The 23,080-nt window shown below is 39.8% G+C and overlaps 4 protein-coding genes across 6 annotated transcripts; 2 read left to right on the plus strand and 2 right to left on the minus strand.

Moving 5' to 3' along the window:
- Positions 1-5,299: 5,299 nt before the first annotated feature.
- LOC122017584 (zinc finger CCCH domain-containing protein 12-like) lies at positions 5,300-9,267 on the minus strand. The gene is made up of 2 exons (XM_042575232.1): positions 7,784-9,267; positions 5,300-5,641 (listed from the first exon to the last, which is right to left on the minus strand). Exons 1-2 carry the CDS (start codon positions 8,256-8,258, stop codon positions 5,463-5,465), a joined length of 654 nt encoding a protein of 217 aa, XP_042431166.1. The 5' UTR covers positions 8,259-9,267; the 3' UTR covers positions 5,300-5,462.
- A 127-nt stretch (positions 9,268-9,394) lies between these two features.
- On the minus strand, positions 9,395-14,981 carry LOC122017583 (acyl-protein thioesterase 1 homolog 1-like). 2 transcript variants are annotated; one of them, XM_042575229.1, is made up of 11 exons: positions 14,805-14,981; positions 14,557-14,639; positions 14,254-14,362; positions 14,044-14,158; positions 11,895-11,931; positions 11,615-11,684; positions 11,381-11,485; positions 10,850-11,000; positions 10,668-10,750; positions 9,890-9,983; positions 9,395-9,799 (listed from the first exon to the last, which is right to left on the minus strand). In XM_042575229.1, exons 3-11 carry the CDS (start codon positions 14,282-14,284, stop codon positions 9,712-9,714), a joined length of 774 nt encoding a protein of 257 aa, XP_042431163.1. In that variant the 5' UTR covers positions 14,285-14,362; positions 14,557-14,639; positions 14,805-14,981; the 3' UTR covers positions 9,395-9,711. The 2 variants fall into 2 exon arrangements, with proteins under 2 accessions (XP_042431163.1, XP_042431164.1); XM_042575230.1 differs by having other exon boundaries at positions 14,254-14,345; positions 14,805-14,942.
- A 120-nt stretch (positions 14,982-15,101) lies between these two features.
- On the plus strand, positions 15,102-16,305 carry LOC122017585 (ras-related protein RABA5a-like). Of its 2 annotated transcripts, none has more exons than XM_042575234.1 (2): positions 15,102-15,787; positions 15,903-16,305. In XM_042575234.1, exons 1-2 carry the CDS (start codon positions 15,463-15,465, stop codon positions 16,187-16,189), a joined length of 612 nt encoding a protein of 203 aa, XP_042431168.1. In that variant the 5' UTR covers positions 15,102-15,462; the 3' UTR covers positions 16,190-16,305. The 2 variants fall into 2 exon arrangements, with proteins under 2 accessions (XP_042431168.1, XP_042431167.1); XM_042575233.1 differs by having other exon boundaries at positions 15,148-15,787; positions 15,870-16,305.
- A 461-nt stretch (positions 16,306-16,766) lies between these two features.
- LOC122017582 (ABC transporter G family member 39-like) lies at positions 16,767-22,530 on the plus strand. The gene is made up of 19 exons (XM_042575228.1): positions 16,767-17,227; positions 17,318-17,438; positions 17,509-17,597; positions 17,671-17,915; positions 17,975-18,051; positions 18,136-18,186; positions 18,279-18,671; positions 18,744-19,025; positions 19,089-19,566; positions 19,651-19,754; positions 19,826-19,985; positions 20,059-20,267; positions 20,340-20,672; positions 20,738-21,028; positions 21,096-21,313; positions 21,390-21,617; positions 21,685-21,856; positions 21,936-22,190; positions 22,273-22,530. Exons 1-19 carry the CDS (start codon positions 16,875-16,877, stop codon positions 22,528-22,530), a joined length of 4,317 nt encoding a protein of 1,438 aa, XP_042431162.1. The 5' UTR covers positions 16,767-16,874.
- Positions 22,531-23,080: the final 550 nt, after the last annotated feature.

Consider the following 23,080-nt stretch of genomic DNA (forward strand, 5'->3'; position numbering starts at 1 on the left):
TGGTACTCTTTTTGATAGTTTTGAAACTAGGGTGCTTGTTTTGGTAAATAAGGAAACATGACCGCTCTTTTTTTAGTAAAAAGCCGTTTATTTTTCGAACTCATTAATAATATACTCATGATTTCTCTTACTTTTGCTCCACATGATTGTTGTGATTGTGTGATTCACTAGGTGATTACTTATCTCAGAATTTAAATTCTTATGAAAGCTTCAGACCTAGTTTCAATATTTGAGTGAATGCTTATTATTCCAAAGGCATTAGTAGGAAATAAGAGTGGTAAAATTATTAAAAAAAAATTATATACAGTATATACTATATATACCGATATATATCGTTCATATTAAAACTTTGGTATATTGAAAATTTCAATATAGTGTTATACCATACGGAATTTTTTGATATCGATATGAGATTTATTATTTTTTAGTATATCGAATATCAACACCACTATTGTGCTGATTTTAAAAACTAGCACCGCGTGGTGCCCGCCCATTTTCACTCTCTACAAGTACTTCAATCCCATGGTCTGCTCCTTTGTGTTGAAGTATTCTTCCTGCAAAAACAATATTCAATAAGAATCTAAGACAAAATAAATCAAATGATTTAAATCTTACGAAGTTGAGGAAAAATCATGCATCGAGGTTGTCGCAATAGGCACAACCATGAAGAAGCTCTATGTAATCCCTCCTCTCATTCAAAAATTTCCTCATCATCTTTGCTTTTAAGGCCTCATGAAAATCTTTGCATGATTCCCGTATGCTCTTGAGGTATTTGCACGGTGTGGAAGAAGTGGAAGTTATGTGGATTAATAGCTCCACTGTGAGGTGATGGGAAGGGAGGCAGCTATGTTCTCATCATGGTGGTCACCGTTCTCCTTCTGTCCTAATCGGCCAAAAAAGCGTAAATCGTATGATATATTTATAATTTCGGTATATCCAAAATATCAAAATATTGAAAAATTTTGCTATGAACAATATTAAATTATTTAATCATATCAAAAATTCAGTATACTAAAATTTCGATACGGTTTTAGTATATATTTTGTAAGTATAAGAATTTTCAATACGGTAGAATATACCACCCCTAGTTGGAAAAAGCTGTACCTTTACCTTTTAAGGAAAAAGATTTTACAATAAAACTCTGAAGAAAATAAGGGAAACACTAGGTGTGGTTGCACGAGAGAGTGATTTAAGTATATATATTACACACTTATGGATTATTATATGAGTTCCCTCTTCAATGTATCAGGCAAGAGAAGGAATTCAAAATAACAATTAATCATGTTGCACAGGGATATAATAATCATCTGAGTTCGTATATACCAGAAGGCTTGAATCTTTCACATAAAACCATTCAGGCTGTTAATATCATGCCTTCTTCTCCCAAGTAATCTAACTTTATTATTCTCTATGTCATGCCTTATATTTTTAATAGCTCCTACACTAATAGCTAGATTTCACATACAATTGTTGCTTCTGAGCTACTCTAACTATTTTTGCAGATATGTAACATTATTCAAGGTCATTCTTTTCTCCCACTTTCCGTAATGTGCCTGATATAGGTAAAGATATGGAATGCTGGAAGGATTACTACTAGAATCTTCGTCCAGAACAGATGGGGTTGTCTTTGAACATTGGTATTTTCATATACAAACACTTTATACATTCACCCTATAAATTGGTGTCCTTTCTTGATGAGTGATTTTTTTGGGTAGATTACATGTTGTTGAAAATGGAGGTACTTAAGTATGTTAAAATATAGTAAACAGTGAATTTAATTAATTCTCAATAAGTTGTTTTGTATACAAAGTTGATAACAAATGCATGCTAATTTTTTACATATTCTTTATCAGATATATCTGGTACCTCTTTTTATAAATCTAGAATGGTAGTGGACTTAATAATTTCATATTTTAACCTCCGTGATTTCTCAAGCGGATTGTGGTGAAACAAATTAGGAGAATTGAAATAGATAGAATTTTCACATCTAGGAGATAGAATATTTTTAGGAACAACAAATCATAATAATCTGAATTTTCATTCAACGAATATTTCCATGTTATTTAATAGATTTATTAAAATTCTTCTTATTGACATATTTTTTTTTTGTATTTTATATTTATTTAATGAGTGCTCTTTAAATACTTTTGGTTTGATACATAATTAATTTTCCATCCGTTATAAAAGATAAACGAGTTGATTCAATAAACACATTAAGCTGATTTCCTAAAAGAACAATAGCCTCACTTAGTATTATGTTTGGTCATCATATTTGATAATTTAGTATTTTCTTGTCATTCTTTTATTTTCATTATTTTTTTTTCTCTTTTATAGATACTAAAAGTTCCTCATCTTACTTTTACTTAATATTTTCATAATTAATCTCCAATATAAAGCAAATTACACCCTCTTTTCAGATTTTCATAAATGAAAATGTAATGAGATAACTATGGTCTGGGGTGAGAAAAATTCAATTAAACCAAACAAACAGATTTAATTTAAAAATCTGGTATTTTAATTTTCTCCATTAAAAATTAATTTTTTGATTAATTCGGTTCAGTTTTAATTTAAAATTTATTATTCAGTTAATAAATTAAAATTAAAAAAATCAAATCGGTGAATCTTTTGTGATTCTATTATTATTAAAAAAATCAGTTTCAATTTCAATTAAATCTCCTATTATTTAAAAAAAAAAGTTAGTTAATTCAATTTTCAACCGAATTAATTAATATTTTAACAGGTTTATTCAATTTTTATTGAAAATTTTAATTGGTTTTGTTAGTTTAAAAAAATTTGTTAATTTAATTTTGGTTAATTTAATTCGGTTAAATTTTAACCGAATACTCACTCATATATATGATATAATATTTTAGAAATTAGTACAATTACCGTCTAAAGTTTACATCATGGCCATGTCTTCAAGCTGACAGCTACACCAAACCAGCTTACTTATCGATGGAGGTCGTTTTCTTTCATTTCCACATAATTATTGGTTGCATTGACGATTACATCTTCAATGAAGATCTTAAGTGTTTTTTTCCTCCATGGAATATTCAAATTTTTTAGGTTCCTAGAGAAAGAGGTATCAAGGGAACTCAGTGAGCAACAAGTGACTAAGGTACTAAAAGTAACAGAAGCATTACGGAGGTATGCATTGAACATAGTTGTAATGCAATGATGAATCTTCTTGATAGATGGAGAAGAAATGGAGAGGAGGGGAGAGGAGGGGAGGGACAGTCATTTCATTTGAGGGCGGAAGCATTACGGAGGTATGCATTGAACATAGTTGTAATGCAATGACGAATCTTCTTGATAGATGGAGAAGAAATGGAGAGGAGGGGAGGGACAGTCATTTCATTTGAGGGCGGGAGCTAAAAGATGGGATCCCTTTCTCTCATTCAGTCCCCGAGCATTGGCTTGCTGGTTATTCATGAGACCCTATATACGTTGTTTGACTTTTTTTAGATAATGTTTAGTGGAAGCCCTTAAGCTCAGTTTTTTTTTTTTTTGACTTTTTATACTGTTTGTATTTTGTTACTATCATAACTTGTCAGCCAGGATAAATTCGAGGATGACAATTTCATGAAAGAGTACAACATATGATTAGGGATAAGTAAAAGTTCCATTAAACCGAATAAATTGACTAAATCGATTTAATTTAAAAATCCAGTTTGATTATTTCAGAATTTTATTTTTTTTTAAAAAATAATTTATTGAGTTCTGGTTTAATTTTAAAATTTTATATTTGCTTAAACCGAATAAAAAATGAATCGGTGAAAAATTCTGTAACGAAGAATTCAATTTAAACACTATTGTGATTTCTAATAAATTTTTAGCACTAATTAGAAAATTTTAACTAATTTTTTTTTTAACCGAATTAATTGATATTTTATTAGTTTGATTTATTTAGTTTTTTTTTTTTTTGAAAAATTTGATTAGCTCGGTTAGTTAAAAAAAATCGATTTATTCAATTTTAATTAATTCAGTTCAATTTTAACTTGAATACATAGCCTTTATTAAGATTGAAAATGAGTTTACCTTAATTGGCACACGCATCTTGGTGGCAAAAGGTCCATTCTAGTCACTCCATCGGTTCCAAGTCATTTGTAAAGAGATAAGCTTTTTTAACCTTTTAAGGGGTGATCATTGCATTAAAAATTCTCAAGTCACCGCCTAAGGTAAGTAGCATAAAAAATTCTAAGTCTGTGTTACCAAGTGCATCTGCATTTCATTTATATGCTTTTGATGACTTACAACGTTAGGAAGCAATATGTAACTAATCTTTTCTATTTGTTTTAATTAAAATACCATGACCATGACTGGAGTGAAAAAATGTGCTTAAAATTCTGCCATGGAATGTGATCAATAATGTGAGCATGACTGGTAAATTGGGCTGAGGTGCTAGGTTCGAACACCCTCCTACATAGGTTTTTATCAATTAAGTGATATTGTTCATCCAAAAAAAATTTCGGGGGTTTTTGATAAGAGGTCATTTTGGCAGTGGTGTCGGTCACTATAAAAAGTTTACCCATACAGTTTTGTCCTCTCTGATGGGTCTAATGGCTAGCGCATGAGTTGTTGTCATCATGAGGTCTGGGGTTTAAATCTTGGTAAAGCCGAGGTAAATATCTTCCTTATGTGCTAGTCACTATTCCAAAGGTTAGTAGTCGCCCGTGATTTATCTTCTCCATATTAGCTTTGGGACGGGTTGACGGAGGTGCTGAGGGCGAACGTATTCGTCTTTGTCATGATGACTGGTAAATTGGTTGTTATTGAGAATATGAGAAAAAAAATATTATTTTAGATTAGAATTATATGAAAGTTGAGTGTATTGATAATATTTAGGGAAGGTAATGTCAGCGTAGTTTTGTTAAATAGAGTAATAGACGTTATTTTATATCAATCTTGAGTATCTTGGTATTGTTATCTAGATGAGTTTCAACAGATAAATCTTGAGTATATTTGATGTGTTTTTGCTATGTTGCATTAAACTTCACCTCCTTTACTTGAATCTTAGGTACATAATAAATCTTATTATTTCTTTTCTGCAGTTAATACGTTTAAAATAAAAGGCTAAATGAAATTTTTTTCTTATATTATTTCTTTAAAAAAAACAACGTAGCCTGGCAACATCTAATGATATCAAGTGATAAAAAAAAACCATTAAAAAAATCAATGGCTATAATCCCATAAAGTGTTGAAAATGATTAAAAAAACCAGTTAACTAACTTTCAACTGTCTCTCCAATTATACTATACACCACATGCCACAAACTTTGCAAATTTTTCGTTTTTGTCCTTAAGTTTCATATAATGTTCAAAGCATCCTTCAGTTTATAGTATCACCACATCACTAGTTGCAAAAGAAAAAAAAAAACCCCACCAGTTAACTATGATTCATCAACTGTCTCAGCAATTATTCTATACTACATGCCTCAACAAAAAAAGGCTAAAATTGTTTGTCTAGTCGATCCAATCTGCATAAATGCCATTCAGCTTCTTGATCCCCTCCAGTTTTGGGAACCACTTTCTCGAATTTTGTGAACTAGAAACTGTTTCTGTCCCTGCAAGAGCAGGATCTAGATCATCATTCGTAGATGTTGGGAGCCCTCCAGAGTTCATATCCACCTCAAACTTCGACTCTGCCAAAAATAATAACATGATTCAAAGAGGGGGGAAAAGGATCTCAAATCAAGATGAATGATAAGAGCATGAATGTTTCTTATAGAATATGAAACGGAAGGTTTGCAAGATGCAACATCCACATTGACAATGGACAGATATAACATATTCTAGCATCTTGCTGAAAGTTAATGTGATGGAAAGTGTTCAATTAAAACCATGCCAAGGATGCACAAAAAAAAAGAAAAGAATATTCTCCTTGTATATCGTTGTACATGTTTATTAGTTGAGATGTCATTGAACTATAAAGAGGAGAATAAAACCTAAACTTTTGGAGTAAAACTTAATCTAGAGTTTAATTGACAAGGACATTTTGTGCTTAACTTTCTCAGGAGGCCCAACCAGATACATTTCAATGTTTAGCCGCATTATAAATTTGGTGTGCCAAGAAGCCATTACAATAAAGAAAAGGTTAGGCGGGTCTAGAAAGGAGTTAGTCAGGTCAGCATCATCCACATTGTGAACAGTTTATAGTTTTGAGATGCATAAAGCTGAAGGAAAAAATGCTCTTTATAGTTTGCAAGTGAATGTTCTGAAACAGGAGATGCATTATTCTAAAAACGAGGAACTTGAGACTTGAGTAGCCAATTGTATGCATTGAACCTAGGAGAATGCTGAATCTTTTAGAGAAGAATAAATCTGATTAATCAAGTGTTTCCATGGACCAGAAAGTGTGATGGCATATCAACCATAAACATCCCAAGTAGCAATTCTACTTAGTAAGCAAACATAGTTTTCGATGTAACATTGGAAAAGCTTACTAGTTAATTTGGTCCTAAAGATTAGCTGCTCAATATATTCATGTAAACTTAATGACTGCTTTTAAACCTAAGAATGTGTCTATGCAAACTATACATGTTAATCATCAATTTTAAAAGGGTAGCTCAATGCACAAAGTTTCTGTCAATGTGGGGCCGAGGAAAAGTCTATTGTATAGAGTCTTATCTTGCTTTGCAAAAAGCTATTTCCAAGACTAAAACTCATGACCTGTGGGTCACACGGCAGCAACTTTAATCATTCATTTTTGATGAAATAATTTTGAAAAACTATCATCTAGATCCTTGAATAGGTTTCACTTCTTGTAGTTTTCTCAGAGAGGAAATATAAGTACATGATATGTTTAAAGCTTTGATGGTGATACACAAATTTAACATGCAATATCTTGTCACATCTCAATACTGAATGGTAAACAATGCCTACAGTGGTGGGTCGGGTTAGGTTCTGGTCCGATTGAAAAAAATATATATAAAAAATTTCAACCCGAATCTGATCCAAACCGGAATCCGAATACAACCCGAAACCCCTAAAACCCAAATCCGACCCGAATAATCCGATTATAAATGACTTTTTTCTTTACTATTTTTCCTATAATTATTCACTTTTATCTTAATACTCCATTATTATCATACAAACATTGATATTGATATATATAAAAACATCTTAATTTTTAAAATAAAATTTGATTTAGCCCCAAAAAATCCACTAAAACTTAAATTCGGATCATCCCAAACCCGACCAAAAAATATCTAACCCGAAAACTCTCCAACCCAAACTCGAAAGCCCCCAAGCCAAATCCGATTTTTTTGGTCAAACTCGGATCAGGTCTTCAGGTCGGATTCATTTTTTGACACCCCTACCCTACACATTGTATTCTCATATGGCTGATAAACTGAAACAAATTTGTATTTATGCTCTATTCATGATCATCAAAATGCGAGGCTTTGAGTTTCTGGATTCTAGTGACTAATCTGTTGTTTCATTGATGGTCATTGTCTCCTCTCCAATTCAATAAATGAATTTTAGGGTTACTCACAACACAATGTATCAAGACAGCATGTTCTTCAAGTATATTAACTGTCACTTCTCCAATCCCAAACTCTCAACCAAGAAGTGCAAACACCCTTCTTTGTGAAGAAATAACCTAGAAATCTCAATTTACTCCTAATTTGCTAAACGCACAATAGCACAGAGCAATGTATCAGACAGCGCATTGACAAATCATGGAAATAAAATTTCATTTGCTGAAAAGGAAAAGGAAACAAGAAGAGCAGAGCAATGGAAGCCACTGAAGATATCGCTAAATTCGAATTTGAGTAGGGTACCTGCGAAACCATGCCTATTGGAGTAGCGTCCGGCGATTTCCCAATCGCTTCTGGACCTCGAATCCGATCTCCTCGGCACGCTCTGGTTCCTGCCGAAGGGACCAAATCCACCGGCGCCCTTCGAGCGATGCAACCCACTCGCATTTCCTCCATCACCATAGGAGGAATCCCGGTAGGTCCTTCCGGCCCGGTGTGGCCGCGAGATATCCTCCCAGTGGGGCGGCGGCTGGCGGAGGTCGCTGGAGCCGTGCGCGAAGGTGCAAGAATCTCCGTATGGGCAGGTCCCCGTGGCGATGAACTTGTGGCAGAGGCGGGTCTTGTAGAAGGAACCGTTCGAGGGGGAGAGGTTCGGAGGGAGACACATGTCCGATGAAATCGGAGCAGGCGGCGTGTTTGCGGCCGGAAACGTGGAGAATGCTTGCCGTTGCGGCGGAGGATCATCCGAGAGTCGTCGTCTGGGCTGAGGCGGCTCCATCGGAACGACGACGAGGAGGAAGAGAAGAGGAAGAGGAGAGGAGCGAGTGAGGGAGCAGGAAGAGAAAGCTTACTATATAAAGAAGGATGCGGAAGACGAAAGGGTGCGTATAGTGGTAGCAGTAAACGTGGGAGAGGCCGTAACGGCGTTTAGTTTATTCAACGGAATCCGTCCAAAAGAGGGAAGGGGGAACGGCAGGGAGAAGGAAGGGAAAACCGAAGGAGAAGAAAACAAGTAAACAAGAAAATAAAATAATATTATCTAAATGGAAAAGGTAAAATTTTACAAATATATATATAACATTATATTACTTGATGAAACTAAAGAGAGAAGATGATAAATACTCTTTCTACAAATGAGAAATGCAATAAATACTCACTATATGCACACCTGCACAGATGCTTTAAAAAATCCTATCTAAATTTGCCAAAATTAGATGTTTATTTGAAAAGAACAAGAAAACTCGTGCAATATATGGGCAATCATTCAAAGTCTAGCAAAAGATCAACTTATCCCTTATCCACCAAGTTAGCTAACAAATTATCCAAGAACAAATTTAACATCATTCTTAAATGGAGATATCCATCCTAACAAATCATGCAAGAACAAATTTAACATCATTCTTAAATGGAGATATCCATCCTAACAAATCATGCAAGAACAAATTTAACATCATTCTTAAACATGGAGATACGATATAATCTCATATCTTAGAATATCTTCAATGCAAACTTTAAAAGGGTTTGTAAAATTAAAAAGTCTCGATAAAAGAACTTAAATCATTATAAAGATAAGGTTTACAGTTAAAGAGCAATATTGAAAACTAAATCTTTTTTTTTCTCTTAAACTTTCTCTTGATAAAGTTATGTTATATTATGATTTATAATATAAAGAATTATATAATTTATAGCACAGGATCTACAACAAAGTTATAGGGAGATTTTTTTATTATAGAGAGAATAAAAAGTTTTCCATTTTTAATGTGACATTAATATGACATTAGGAGGCTATAAAAAAACTCATTTAGAAATTTAACTATTAGAAATGGCCTAGTCGACTTTGTTGGAAAGTATATCATCGTACATCGCAAGATTGAAACACCCACGACAAATTGACTGAATATATGTGCATTATGATTGGCCAAGAATAACCTTAAAACTCAAACAAGGAATTCAAGATGAAACATGCATGTCAACAAGAATGTTACAACACACAAAAAGTAAAACATGATGCTTGAATTAAAAAGGACATGATAAACCACCACCCCTTATAGCCCATAAGAATTAAGTGATCTCAAAAAGAGTAGTTGGTGCTAAATGTTCAAACTCTCCAATGAAGACACAATTATCACAAGAAGCCCCAAAACCAAACATAAAATTAGCAATGTAATATTCTATTGGACTATACCAACTTATTTTCACTCCAAGGCGGTATCCGGCATGATTGTTCTTGGTTACGATTGCGACCCATCGAGACCCAGTGTCGTGGTGAGAAATTTGCAGACATCATCCGTCTCAGCAGGGACAGTATAGTGGCCGAGCCTGTATGCAGCAAATTATTGTAACTATCATGCGTATAAGCTATTTCATCGACTGAACAGAAAGTGGTTCTGCAAGAACATAGTCACTGACCCATTGTATGCTTTGAAAGTGGCATTCTCAAAGCCAGTTGACTTCAAAACCTGAGCTGATTTCTCGCCATGTTTGAATTGCACTACATCATCTCCTGGAGTATCGTATCATGGTAAAATGACATAAGTTATACAAATAACTGCAATGCAGAAAAATTGTAGTTTAGATTTCTTTTGTTGGTCAGAGAATCAGATGTGACTTCTAAAACTTCCAGTCCATTTCAAAGACAATGCGGCTATGATTACTTAGAAGGGGGGCAATTTTGCAACTGTCCAAGTATGGATAGAAGCCAAGGAAAGAGCTATCAATGGACACGAAGACCATGAATAACCATGGCACAGTATGATGCTTGTTGCTGATGATATCCAATGTGGACCTTGAGGGATTGGTCCATGAGGTGGCAAGCATCCCTGTGTGATGGATACCAGAAGAAGATGAATTGGACTCTGAGAAGGTGATGAATTGATAGCATTTGGTCCTTTCATTCCTTTTCACCTCATCACCACATAATCAATCTCATGGCTTCCTATCCTTCTCTCCTTTCCTTCCTACTAGTCACAGCATTAGGAGTTTCAAATTCAATGGTTTCGATCCACAAACTACATTCCTATGGTTAGGTGGAAAATAAGATGTGGCGTTGTATCTTATACCATATGCAGTTCCTATGTACATCTATTCTATTTCACCAAACCCAACAAATATAATCTGTACATAGAAGATGGAACTCGAAGAACATTTCACATGAGGTACGAAGCTAATTTGCATGAGAACATGGTACCTTTTCCATGGCATAGAAAAATAGGCAAAGATGATGCACGTCTTGCAGCATCTTGAGAACCTTCCAATTTGTTGTTCAAGCTCCTAAAGAATTATAATGTCATTGGAAAACAGATCTCTCTGGATTCAAAAATGAAAGTACAAGCAATCACATTACAAGAATTGCCTCTGTTTTAAAGATACCTGGCACATGGAAGCCAACCACTTAAACCAACAACTGCACTTAGATTGACGGGGTATGGCTTGCCATTTCCATATCTTCCATGAGCATAGCAGGTTGCGGAATAGAGAACAGTAGCAGCACCCATACTAAAGCCACCAACACCAAGTTTGACTGCAATTGCAACTCAAAAAAGCACATACATTATTAATTCTAATTAATCAAATGCATAAGCTACCTATAACAGTGTTTAGCCATTATTTTCAAAGTTTATTGCACATAAAGAATCACAAGTTGGAAAGTGTTCCGCAGAACAAATGTAGGAGTTCTGAATTTATTGCTTGCAGGAGTAAGATGCTGCTGTAGACTTTCATCTCAACTTGTACCACTTGAAGCATGTGGCAAAACTTGATTTCTAATGCATATTTGGTTTGATTCTTTCAGTATAATCAATGACAAGTTGGGAAAAATGACAGAGAAAAAGGAAAAACGTTCCAACAAATTCGCATGGTATATTGACACCTTTTAATATGCTTGCTTCCACAGAAACTTACTATCAGCAGGCTCCGTAGATAACAAATTTGCAACATGAGCAGCTGAGGCATCCAATCCATCAACATCATCAGGACCATTCTCTGACAGATCTTGAACATCAAACCCTAGGAAACAATAAATAACTTAGCCATTGTATTACAATAGTATGATTTTGCTTACCAAGCAAAAAAGTTAATTGATATTTAAGAGAAACAAATAAAGATTTAACAGTACAGATAATCTAGTCAACTTACAAGCAGTTGATGGAAATCCACCAAAAATTGCTACAGGCCTGGTAGGGGCAGTTGGGCATATCCACTTAATCTGCACTTGCAATAAAGATTGTAAAGATATGATGGAAAACAGGAAGAATAAAACATGTGCAACGAACTGCACAAGTTTATAATAGCTAAAAGAATGTGGTAGAGAATGGCATGTCTACATTATCATGATACCAAACACCAGAAAGGAGAGCAACTCGAGTTTGATTATATAGAATGTATTGATATAATAGCTGATTTATCCCATTCTTACATTTGGGAGTGGGAGGGTTTCCAAGAGTTGGGACCAGCTGCAGTATAAAAAAGTCAATCAGAGATGCAACTAGCAACAGTCACGAAAGACAAGCATAAAAGCAATAAGGTGTACATAAGAATTAAATATCATCATAAATGAATCTTACCCCTTCATTGAGTTCTATGCAAAGCTACAAAACAATTAAATATACAAACTCAAATGTAGTCTAACAGAAGATAGACATAAGCAAACTATAAAGGAGTTGGTTACATCATTATTGGATCTTAGGCAATGAAGACAACAATTCTCATGAAAGTAATCATGCGACTATAGGTAATACCATGAATAGTTAGCATACATGTCCAAAAAAAATATAAAGTTAAATGTCGATGCATAGTGTTGGACCACGTGGTTGTTTTGATGTGATCAACCAAATTAGGTTAGGTCCTGTTTGGTTTTGATCCCTGTGTCTATGTGTGCAGGAACTTAGGAGCACAGGATGTCTGGCGGAAGACGTAGCTAGCGAGAAGGACGATACAGGAAAAGAACCGACGGGCTCGGTGCGTCCGAAGGACGAAAGAGTTGCGGAACAGTACACCGGTGGACGAGAAGAACATGCGCGACGTTCGAGGGACGACAAGCCAGACGGAGGCCTGCTCGAGGAGAAGGCCGAAAATTGGGTTCAGGTGAGTCCTATTTCGGTTGGCTGCAATCACCCAAGCAATCGGGACTTCGGAAGCTAAAGTGAAAATGAAGAAATGCTGGAAAAGCAGCTGGAGGCGCCCTCAACAGTCGTTGGAGGCGCCTCCGCCCCAAGCAATCGGGACTTCGAAAGCTAAAGTGAAAATGAAGAAATGCTGGAAAAGCAGCTGAAGGCGCCCTCAACGGTCATTGGAGGCGCCTCCGCCCTCATCAGATTGAGGGCGCCCTCAATAGCATTGAGGGTGCCCTCAACAACCTTGAAGGCGCCCAGCATTGAGGGCGCCCTCGACTTGGCCAAATTGGCCGTTGGCAAGCGGATAAAACTTTATCCACTTATCCCCTTGGAGGCGCCCTCAACCCCTTTGAAGGCGCCCTCAACACTCGAGATAGAATTTCCAGGAGCTATATAATCGCCCCTGGAGCTAGGAAATAACCAATCAACTCTAGTATTCAATTCCTAGCAACGCTTGAACTTTCTTTGTGTGTAAAAGGCTTCTCTGCCTTCAGAGAAGGAGATCGTTTCTGAGCTTTTCAACTGCCTTGGATTAACAACCACCTAGGTTGTAACCAAGTCAATCTCTTGAGTATTTTCTCTATTTTCTGTCATTTTTATTATTTTACTGTTGCATTTTTAGAGTTGAAAGAACGAGGAGGGTATTTCTTATTTTTCAGGCAATTCACCCCTCCCCTCTTGCCGGCCCGCGGCGCCAACACATAGATCCATTTTTACAGGCTTATTAATTTCAAGTTATGATGATAAATGAAAAGATAGATCCTAAAAAGGGTTTCAACCCTAATTTGATGCAATTTGAAACAATAAGTAAAGGAAATAATAAAGGTACTCAGTGTCTAATGAGTATCATTGGGTAATAACTACTTATGGTACAAATCCAACTATCTAAGCTAAAAACATCATGGTATTATACAGTACAACTGTGAATTCTAATGCAGGATCAAGAATAGTTACAGAAAATCTTTTTGATTTGGAACCAAAAAGAATATATAACTAATTGTGCAATGGCAATCATAAGAAAAATCCAAAAAAGGCACTTCTCAATGTTTAGAGAAGCAATGTCTCAGCTAGTAGTCAACTCGAGCATAATAAGAAGAGCCTTCACAATGTGATGAAGAAAGATTTCCTAAGAACACAGATGATGTAGTCCCGTGAAGAGAGATAGCATATCAGCAACAATTGCATATTCATGGGATTCTATGTCACATAGCACTTCTTACTAGATCAAAGAAAACATTGCCTGGTTGTCAGTGCCACGTAAACTTATCCCCCATACTAAAAGGCAGGTGAAATGGTTTTGGCTTCACTTAGACAACAAGCAGTCAGTAGAAATCATTTTAAGATTTGCAAACACCAAAATAAGTCTAAAAAACACCATAATTCAGAATATGAAATCACACAGACACTGGACACACAGCAAAGCAAGGAAGATAAAGGGCGAGTATCCATTACCTTGCTCCATTATCACCAAGGCCATGAAGCCACACAACAGTAGCCAGATGCCTCCCCTTGGGTCGAACCACATGGGTTCTTCCGAAGTCAAATGCCCTGGCCGGAGTCTTAGCAGCTTGATTTCAATCCAAACGCATAAGACCAATTAATCCCCAAGGAGGTACAATGAAAACAAGAGACAGGAAACGTTAGAAAGACAGCAAAACAAACCTGAAGAAATCGAACTGCTCCCGTAGTTCATCTCGCAGCAACACCAAAACCCCCTCTCCCCCCAAGCAATGCCCGGATTCTACTGACAATGACTGCGAAACCAACACGCCTTACATGCGAAAAAAGAGCACCATTTATATAAGCACATATATCTATTATTCAAATCCATTGGCAAGGACTAAGTACAGAAGCTGAATAAGAATCCACTAAGATATGTTGCCTGTAAAGGCGTATCAACCAAAAAGCCAACTTTGAAGCAGAGGAAAGAAGGAGAAATAGTTAAAAGGAAAGAAACTTTCTGACCTTGACGACCTTGAGACAGAGAACCCGCATGAAGCATCAGTCAGAACACCATCGATGGGTTTTGCTCAAAAGAATCGATGCGACTGGACAAAAAGCAAAGTGGTCGGGAATCTCGGGACAGAAAAACAGAGATAAAGGAGTGGGGAAATCGCATAAAAAGAAGAATAATCGACGGCAACGAAGGAACCCAAACAAATCAACAAGCCGCAAGAGTAAAGATCCAAAACGCGTTGGATTTGGAGCAAAACCTAATATCAGATCGCAGAATCGGTTGCTGCTTTCGACCTTCCGAATCTCGCCCCTTCTCCGGTCGCGGCGACGTTGAGATCGAGAAGACGTCTCCCTCCTGATCAAGAAGGCGCAGGCGAGCGGTTCGAGATCCATGAATTGGATTGCAGACATTGGCAGGCTTCGCTGATCGAGGAGATGGGCCCGTGCGCCCTCGTGCCGAGGCCCAGTATAAAGCTGCCCCAGATCAGGTTGCGCGCCCACTGTTCGAGACGATGCACATACAATAAATTATCCATATAATATACTGAATTATAAAAATTCATATTAAAATATCCATTTTAATATAAATAAATAAATAAATAACATTTATTCAGAATTTAGGGTTGAATTTAGGGTTTAGGGTTGGCCGAGGAGGACCGCAAGGGCGGCAGCGTGACTGTGAGCTTCAGTACAACGACGGCCACCGGTCAGTGTATGCTTTACGTGGAATAGCAGCTGAATTACGTTATGGAGGTGAAGTATGTCCCAAGCTATCAGTCACCGACTCACCAACCGCTTTGCTTTCTTCGAAAGCAAATAACACGAACCTGACCGCTTCCTAAAGTAATCGATCCTCCTCCCTTCGCCGCCATTGTCAGTTCTTCGCAGGAGAAGAGAAGAGGATCAGGACGGAAGATGGATCAGAGGCCGCAGGACTACCTGTTCAAGGTCGTCCTCATCGGCGACTCTGCGGTGGGGAAGTCCAACTTGCTTTCCCGGTTCGCCCGGGACCAGTTCCACCCCAACTCCAAGTCCACCATCGGCGTGGAGTTCCAGACCAAGACCCTGGACGTCGAGGGGAAGGTGATCCGAGCTCAGGTCTGGGACACGGCCGGGCAGGAGCGGTTCAAGGCCGTCACCGCCGCCTACTACCGCGGCGCCGTAGGGGCCCTGCTGGTCTACGACGTCTCCCGCCGGCAAACCTTCGATAGCGTCGGCCGGTGGCTGGAAGAGCTACACAGTAAGCACTGCAACACCTTCTCTCGGTCTCGTCAGAATGTCAATTAGCTCAAAATAGCTAAATCTGGTCAGGATTGAAACAGCGCACTGTAACATGAACGCTGTGACTGTTCTAGTGGGCAACAAGACAGACCTCGAGGACACAAGGGAGGTGAGCACAGCAGAGGGAAGAATCCTAGCTGAGGCCCAGGGCCTCTTCTTCATGGAGACCTCTGCACTCGACTCCTCCAACGTCACGGCTGCATTCCAGACAGTGGTGGAAGAGATCTACCACATTGTGAGCAGGAAGGCCTCCTCCTTCTCCTTCCCTAATTCTGAGAAGGGGGACCTCGCCCATGGAAAGCCTGTGGTTCTACAGGCGGATGCTGATGGGCACAGGAGATTGTGGTGTTGTTCATCGTGATTTGTTTTCTTTGTCGAATTTGTTCGTATTCTTTGAGAAATATTGCTTGCTGATTAAGTCTTTTGACTTTAGATTGTATCTTTCTTCACAGTTTCACATGATTTTTTCTAGTTGAATCAGAAGGTCAACGTGGCGTCTACGTCACAAAGTCAAACCTATGTAGTAAATAGGCGGCACGTATTAATGAGCCGGCAATGTCACGAGTCAAACTGCCAATCTTGTGATAGATCTTTGCCTAATTTTACCGTTATTAATCAATAGAAACATGAGTTGGCCGTGGTTCTTCAAACGCCTGCAACCGGCCTGCACCATCAATCACGGCAGAGAGATCTTAAACAAAAGGATTTGTCCACTAATACAACAGATTTCATAGACATAATTCTCGCGATTATTACGAAGTAATCAATGGATTTTCAAGCAAACAGATAAATCAAGAAAGAAAATTGGAGGATAGAAAAAAAGGAGTTACGGCAAGAACTAAGCTTTCTCCCTGTCTTATTCTTAACCTTCACCGTCCTCATATTTAAACCCCGCAAAAGTCTTCTTTCCTCCTACCAAACTCAGCTGCGCCATTAATTCCCTCGCAAACATCACCGATTTGAGAAGGAATAAATCAAAGAGTAGACGATTATATACCGAGCATCATTACTAACCAGATTGAGCGATCGAAGGTGAGCAAGCAAGCATGAACAGCATCAACAGAGCGGGGAGCATTGGCGGGGGCAGCATGCAGGGGAGCTTCAGGGGGAGCCTCCACTGGACGGCCTCGTCGCGGCGGACGCTGTCGGCCGACATCTTCGGACGGTCGAGCCGCGACGAGGACGACGAGGAGGCCCTCAAGTGGGCGGCTCTCGAGAAGCTGCCCACCTACGACCGCATGCGGAAGGGGATCATGAGAGGAGAAAGAGACGAAGGGCAGGAGGTGAACATCCACGACCTCGACGTGCATGACCGGAAGAGGCTGCTCGAGAGGCTCGTCCGGACGGCCGAGGAGGACAACGAGAGGTTTCTCCTCAAGCTCAGGAATCGAATGGAAAGGTATACGAATCGATCTTTTCGCAGTTCGTACTTAAGAAATTCACATAAACGATCGGAAAAAAAAATGAAAAATATCAATCTATTTCACAGAGTTGGAATCGATAACCCAACAATCGAAGTCAGGTTCGAGCATCTCGACGTCGAAGCAGAGGCCTACGTGGGGAACCGTGGCGTTCCCACATTTTTCAACTTCTTCTACAACAAAATCATGGTGAGAATCACTGTTTTCAAAGAAATTTCTATCTCCATTAATCTGTTCTTACTGTTTGTGTGTGATTAAGGACGTGCTGAGTTACCTGCACATCGTTCCCAGCGGAAAGAGGCAGATATCTATCCTTCACGACATAAGTGGAATCATCAGACCCTGCAGGTAAGAGAATAATACAAGTGTTAATATATCAAAAAAGGGTTCTTGAGTGATGCTCAGTCTTCTTAAACTTCAGGATGACCCTGCTTCTAGGGCCTCCTGGCTCAGGGAAGACTACCATGCTGCTAGCTTTGTCAGGGAAGCTCGATTCGACTCTGAAAGTGAGTGGAAGAGTGACTTACAATGGCCATGAAATGGATGAGTTCGTGCCACAGAGGACCTCAGCTTACATCGGGCAGCATGATCTTCACATAGGGGAAATGACAGTCAGGGAGACACTGGCTTTCTCTGCGAGATGCCAAGGAGTTGGAACTCGTTATGGTACGTAAACAACAAGAGAAGGATTTTACATAACGCAATCTAACACAATGCAATTGCAGACATGCTGACAGAGCTATCGAGAAGAGAAAAGGAAGCCAATATCAAGCCAGATCCTGACATTGATGTCTACATGAAGGTTAGAATCGATTTCCACTAATTGATGTAACAGTGTTCTTCTTCATTGAATCTGAATCCAGTTTTCGATATGTTGCACCTTCAGGCTATATCAGTTGAAGGTCAGGAGAGTGTGGTTACTGATTACATTCTGAAGGTAAGATTCACTTAAGAAGATATATATATTAGATGAAATTATTGCTACAAACATTAACATAAGAAAATTTTCGTGTTCGATCGATCGAACAGATCTTGGGTTTGGAAATATGTGCTGATACAATGGTAGGTGATTCAATGATAAGGGGGATCTCTGGCGGACAAAAGAAGCGTGTCACAACAGGTGAGATGCTTGTCGGACCGGCAAAGGCTCTGTTCATGGATGAGATCTCGACTGGCCTTGATAGCTCCACGACTTACCAGATCGTAAACTCCCTTCGACAATCGGTTCACATCCTCGGTGGAACTGCACTCATTGCCTTGCTTCAGCCAGCTCCAGAAACGTTCGAATTGTTCGATGACATTGTTCTACTCTCCGAGGGGCAAATTGTGTATCAGGGTCCTCGAGAGTTCGTTCTCGATTTCTTTGAAGCGATGGGCTTCAAGTGCCCTGAAAGGAAAGGTGTTGCAGACTTCCTGCAAGAAGTATGTATGAAATGTGTCATGAAGTCACCATCAGTAATCCAATACTGAAATCTCAATGTATGAAATGTATAGGTCACTTCGAGGAAGGACCAACACCAGTATTGGGCAAACAAAGGCGAGCCACACAGGTACATTCCGGTCAATGAGTTTGCAGAAGCCTTCCAGTCATTCCACATTGGCCGAAAGCTTGGAGAAGAGATCGGTGTCGAATTCGATAGGGGAAGGAATCATCCCGCTGCACTGGCTACTTCAAAGTATGGGATCAGCAAGATGGAGTTGCTGAAAGCTTGCATTTCGAGGGAATGGCTGCTGATGAAGCGCAACTCGTTTGTATATATCTTCAAAGTAGTCCAGGTGAGTGAAAGCAAACAATTCGACTAATTCGATAACTCGATATAACAATTGATAATTTTGCAGCTTATAATTCTCGGAGCCATTGCAATGACAGTCTTCCTTAGGACAAAGATGCATCATGATTCAGTGGAGGATGGAGTTATCTTCTTCGGCGCCATGTTTCTTGGATTGGTGACTCATCTGTTTAATGGCTTCGCTGAACTTGCTATGAGTATTGCCAAACTTCCCATATTCTACAAACAAAGGGACCTTCGGTTCTATCCATCATGGGCATATGCAATGCCTACTTGGATTTTGAAAATTCCCATATCGTTCTTGGAGTGTGCAGTTTGGATAGCCATGACATACTACGTCATCGGGTTCGATCCAAACATGGAAAGATTTTTCAGGCACTATCTTCTGCTAGTCTTGATCAGTCAGATGGCATCTGGGCTATTCAGGCTTCTTGCGGCTGTTGGGAGGGAAATGGTTGTTGCAGATACATTTGGATCCTTTGCTCAGCTTGTTCTTTTGGTTCTTGGTGGATTTCTAATATCTCGCGGTATCGTTTGAAAACTTGTCGATAATGATCTTTCTATCCCAACCAGAAAACAACAACAGTAGTAAAAATGAGCTTTCCTTGCAGATGATATCAAGAAATGGTGGATTTGGGGCTACTGGTCATCTCCTCTGATGTATGCACAAAACGCCATTGCAGTGAATGAGTTCCTCGGCCATAGCTGGCAAAAGGTAGTTGTCATCTCATTTCATCTTGCTCAATGAAAATCAGATAACAATCTTCTCCAACAATCTTGGAACAGGTTGTTTCAGAAGTCAGCAATGTTACACTGGGAGTCCAAATCCTCGAGGCTCGTGGGATCTTCGTCGATTCAAACTGGTATTGGATCGGTGTTGGGGCACTGCTCGGATACATCTTCTTGTTCAACATCCTCTTCGTGCTCTTCCTCGACTGGCTCGACCGTAAGTACCAACTAGTTAGTGAGTTCTTTGATGGTCCGTTAACACACCATTTCTCCTTGATTGGCCACTGCAGCACTAGGAAAGGGTCAAGCAGTCATCTCCGAGGAGGCACTGAAGGAGAAACAAGCAAACAGGACAGGCGAAAGCATCGAATTATCGGCTGCAGGAACCAGTAAAGGTTTTGAAGCTTCCACAGGGAACACAAAGAAAGGAATGGTGCTTCCTTTTGCTCCTCTTTATATCACCTTCGACAATATCGAATACTCTGTCGACATGCCACAGGTGAACTTTCATCCTGACATGCTCTTGAAACAAAAATGAACAGAACTTAAAGTGCGTCGATCACAATCACAGGAAATGAAAGAAAAGGGCATCGAAGAAGATCGGTTGATGCTACTGAAAGGTGTTAGTGGAGCCTTCAGGCCAGGAGTTCTTACTGCACTGATGGGAGTGAGCGGAGCAGGGAAGACCACCCTCATGGACGTGCTGGCCGGCAGGAAAACTGGTGGCTACATCAATGGAAGCATCTGCATCTCCGGCTATCCCAAGAAACAAGAGACGTTTGCTCGAATCTCTGGTTACTGCGAGCAGAATGATATCCACTCTCCTCATGTCACAGTCTACGAGTCTCTTCTCTACTCTGCCTGGCTTCGGCTGTCGCCTGAAGTAGATGCTGAAACAAGAAAGGTCAGTAAATTGATACATACAAAGACTAAGTGTGCTCAGTCCCTTGATGAGATTTGTCGAAACAGATGTTCATCGAAGAAGTCATGGGATTGGTAGAGCTAACTTCACTGAGAGGAGCACTGGTAGGACTTCCTGGCGTTAATGGTTTATCGACCGAGCAGCGAAAAAGGCTCACCATTGCTGTCGAGCTCGTCGCCAATCCTTCCATCATATTCATGGACGAACCGACTTCAGGGCTGGATGCGAGAGCAGCAGCCATCGTGATGAGAACGGTGAGGAACACTGTGGATACCGGAAGGACTGTCGTCTGCACCATTCACCAACCGAGCATCGACATCTTTGAAGCTTTTGATGAGGTGCGATGTTACTGAAACAACTTTGCACAGCTTCAGTACTGAAATTGACATTAGACACAAATTGCAGCTCTTTTTGATGAAACGAGGAGGGGAAGAAATCTACGTCGGCCCCTTGGGACGTGATTCCTCTAATTTGATCGAGTACTTTGAGGGAATTGAAGGAGTCAGAAAAATAAAGCATGGCTACAATCCTGCGACATGGATGTTGGAGGTTTCCACCATGGCACAGGAAGAGATTTTAGGCGTTGACTTCGCTGAAGTATACAAAAACTCTGATTTATACAGGTAGAAGATCAATACATGAACTCCACGACCATAGCACTCGAAGTTATTGTTCATGGCGTTTACTTTACCATTGCAGGAGAAACAAAGCTTTAATCAGTGAGCTGAGTGCGCCTCCTCCTGGTTCAAAAGACCTGTTCTTTCCCACAAAGTACTCGCAATCCTTCCTCACGCAGTGCATGGCTTGTTTGTGGAAGCAGCACAAGTCATACTGGCGAAATCCATCTTACACTGCCACAAGAATTTTCTTCACGACAGTCATCGCCTTCATCTTCGGAACGATCTTCTGGAGACTCGGAAAGAAAGTGTAAGCTCTCAAAACGAGTTCGAATGTCAGAGAGAATCTTGAGTTCCAATGACTGAAAATTTTGCAGGACTACGAAGCAAGATCTGTTCAACTCCTTGGGCTCCATGTACGCCGCAGTCCTCTTCATCGGAATACAAAACGGCCAAACTGTGCAGCCGATCGTCGATGTAGAAAGAACCGTTTTCTACCGGGAGAAGGCGGCCGGAATGTACTCTGCTCTTCCTTATGCGTTTTCTCAGGTATTGTTGAATGACTAGTGCAAATACCTCTCTCTCTCCCTCAATGATTGTTTCTCACATTCATCCAATTCGAACGCAGGTGTTGATAGAGGTTCCTCACATCTTCCTTCAGACTGTAATCTATGGGCTCATTGTCTACAGCATGATTGGTTTCGAGTGGACATTAGAGAAGTTCTTTTGGTACCTCTTTTTGATGTTCTTCACCTTCATGTACTTCACGTTCTACGGCATGATGGCGGTGGCCATGACGCCCAACAGTGACATCGCGGCCATCGTCTCCACTGCATTCTACGCGATATGGAACATTTTTGCTGGTTTTCTTGTTCCTCGACCTGTAAGTTTTCTCCCTTTTCGCGCAATATTTCCTCTTATGACTCCTCCAATCGAGCTGAGGATGCTCTGTTTGGTGGTCGCAGAGGATTCCAGTGTGGTGGAGATGGTACTCTTGGGCTTGCCCCGTCGCGTGGACATTGTACGGACTAGTGGCATCGCAGTTCGGCGACTATGAGCAGACGATGGACAATGGCGAGAAGGTGCAGGACTTCATCGAGAGGTTCTTTGGGTTTCGGCATGACTTCTTAGGCGTGGTGGCAGTTGCAGTGGTGGGTTTCACGGTGCTGTTTGCGTTTGTGTTTGCATTTTCGATCAAAGTTTTCAACTTCCAAAGAAGATGAGCAGAGCAGAGCAGAGCAGGACAATTCATCCAGAGTCAATGAACATTGTCTATAATATGAAACATTGTGGCAGATTGTTACTAACTATTCTTAGCAGTAGAAGTTGAGATTCTATGAGTTCACAATTGAAAATAAGATAAAATTGCATAGTTTCTGGAAACGATGATCGCTAAAGTTGGAGGCTGCACAAGAACTGGACACAGCCGGTGGTGAACTCCGCCGGCAACGCCACCTGCCGCCACTTCCCCTCCTCCAAAATGCACGCCGTTTTCCTTGCCAGCCTGGTTCCCATCACCATCACCCCACCATTCCACGTCGCCACATGTGCACGAAAACCATACAGCTCCTGGGGAAACACCCCCAGCCTTCGGCACCCGCCTCCGCCGTCTATGTCCGAGCAGACATCCACTACCCCATTCTGATCGCAGCTGTACACCCTGCCCTCCTCCGCCGCCACTACAGTCGTCGGATTGTTCAGTGCCTGCCCTAGAAGCATCCCCTGATTCGCCATCCACCGCCCCACCGTGACGTTGAACACCTCAGAGGTCCA

Source organism: Zingiber officinale, chromosome 8B (genome assembly GCF_018446385.1).
Source record: "Zingiber officinale cultivar Zhangliang chromosome 8B, Zo_v1.1, whole genome shotgun sequence".
Classification (NCBI taxonomy): Eukaryota; Viridiplantae; Streptophyta; class Magnoliopsida; order Zingiberales; family Zingiberaceae; genus Zingiber; species Zingiber officinale.

Coding starts and splice junctions, on each gene's coding strand:
- LOC122017584 (XM_042575232.1), bottom strand. CDS start 8,258: ATGGAGCCGCCTCAGCCCAGACGACGACTCTCGGATGATCCTCCGCCG. Junction 5,642..7,783: donor CAATAGGCATGGTTTCGCAG/GTACCCTACTCA, acceptor TATTTTTGGCAG/AGTCGAAGTTTGAGGTGGAT.
- LOC122017583 (XM_042575229.1), bottom strand. CDS start 14,284: ATGAACTACGGGAGCAGTTCGATTTCTTCAG. Junction 11,932..14,043: donor CTTGGTGATAATGGAGCAAG/GTAATGGATACT, acceptor TTTATACTGCAG/CTGGTCCCAACTCTTGGAAA. Junction 11,001..11,380: donor ATCTACGGAGCCTGCTGATA/GTAAGTTTCTGT, acceptor TTGCAATTGCAG/TCAAACTTGGTGTTGGTGGC.
- LOC122017585 (XM_042575233.1), top strand. CDS start 15,463: ATGGATCAGAGGCCGCAGGACTACCTGTTCAAGGTCGTCCTCATCGGC. Junction 15,788..15,869: donor GTGGCTGGAAGAGCTACACA/GTAAGCACTGCA, acceptor GGATTGAAACAG/CGCACTGTAACATGAACGCT.
- LOC122017582 (XM_042575228.1), top strand. CDS start 16,875: ATGAACAGCATCAACAGAGCGGGGAGCATTGGCGGGGGCAGCATGCAG. Junction 18,187..18,278: donor TTACTGATTACATTCTGAAG/GTAAGATTCACT, acceptor TCGATCGAACAG/ATCTTGGGTTTGGAAATATG. Junction 18,672..18,743: donor TTGCAGACTTCCTGCAAGAA/GTATGTATGAAA, acceptor TGAAATGTATAG/GTCACTTCGAGGAAGGACCA.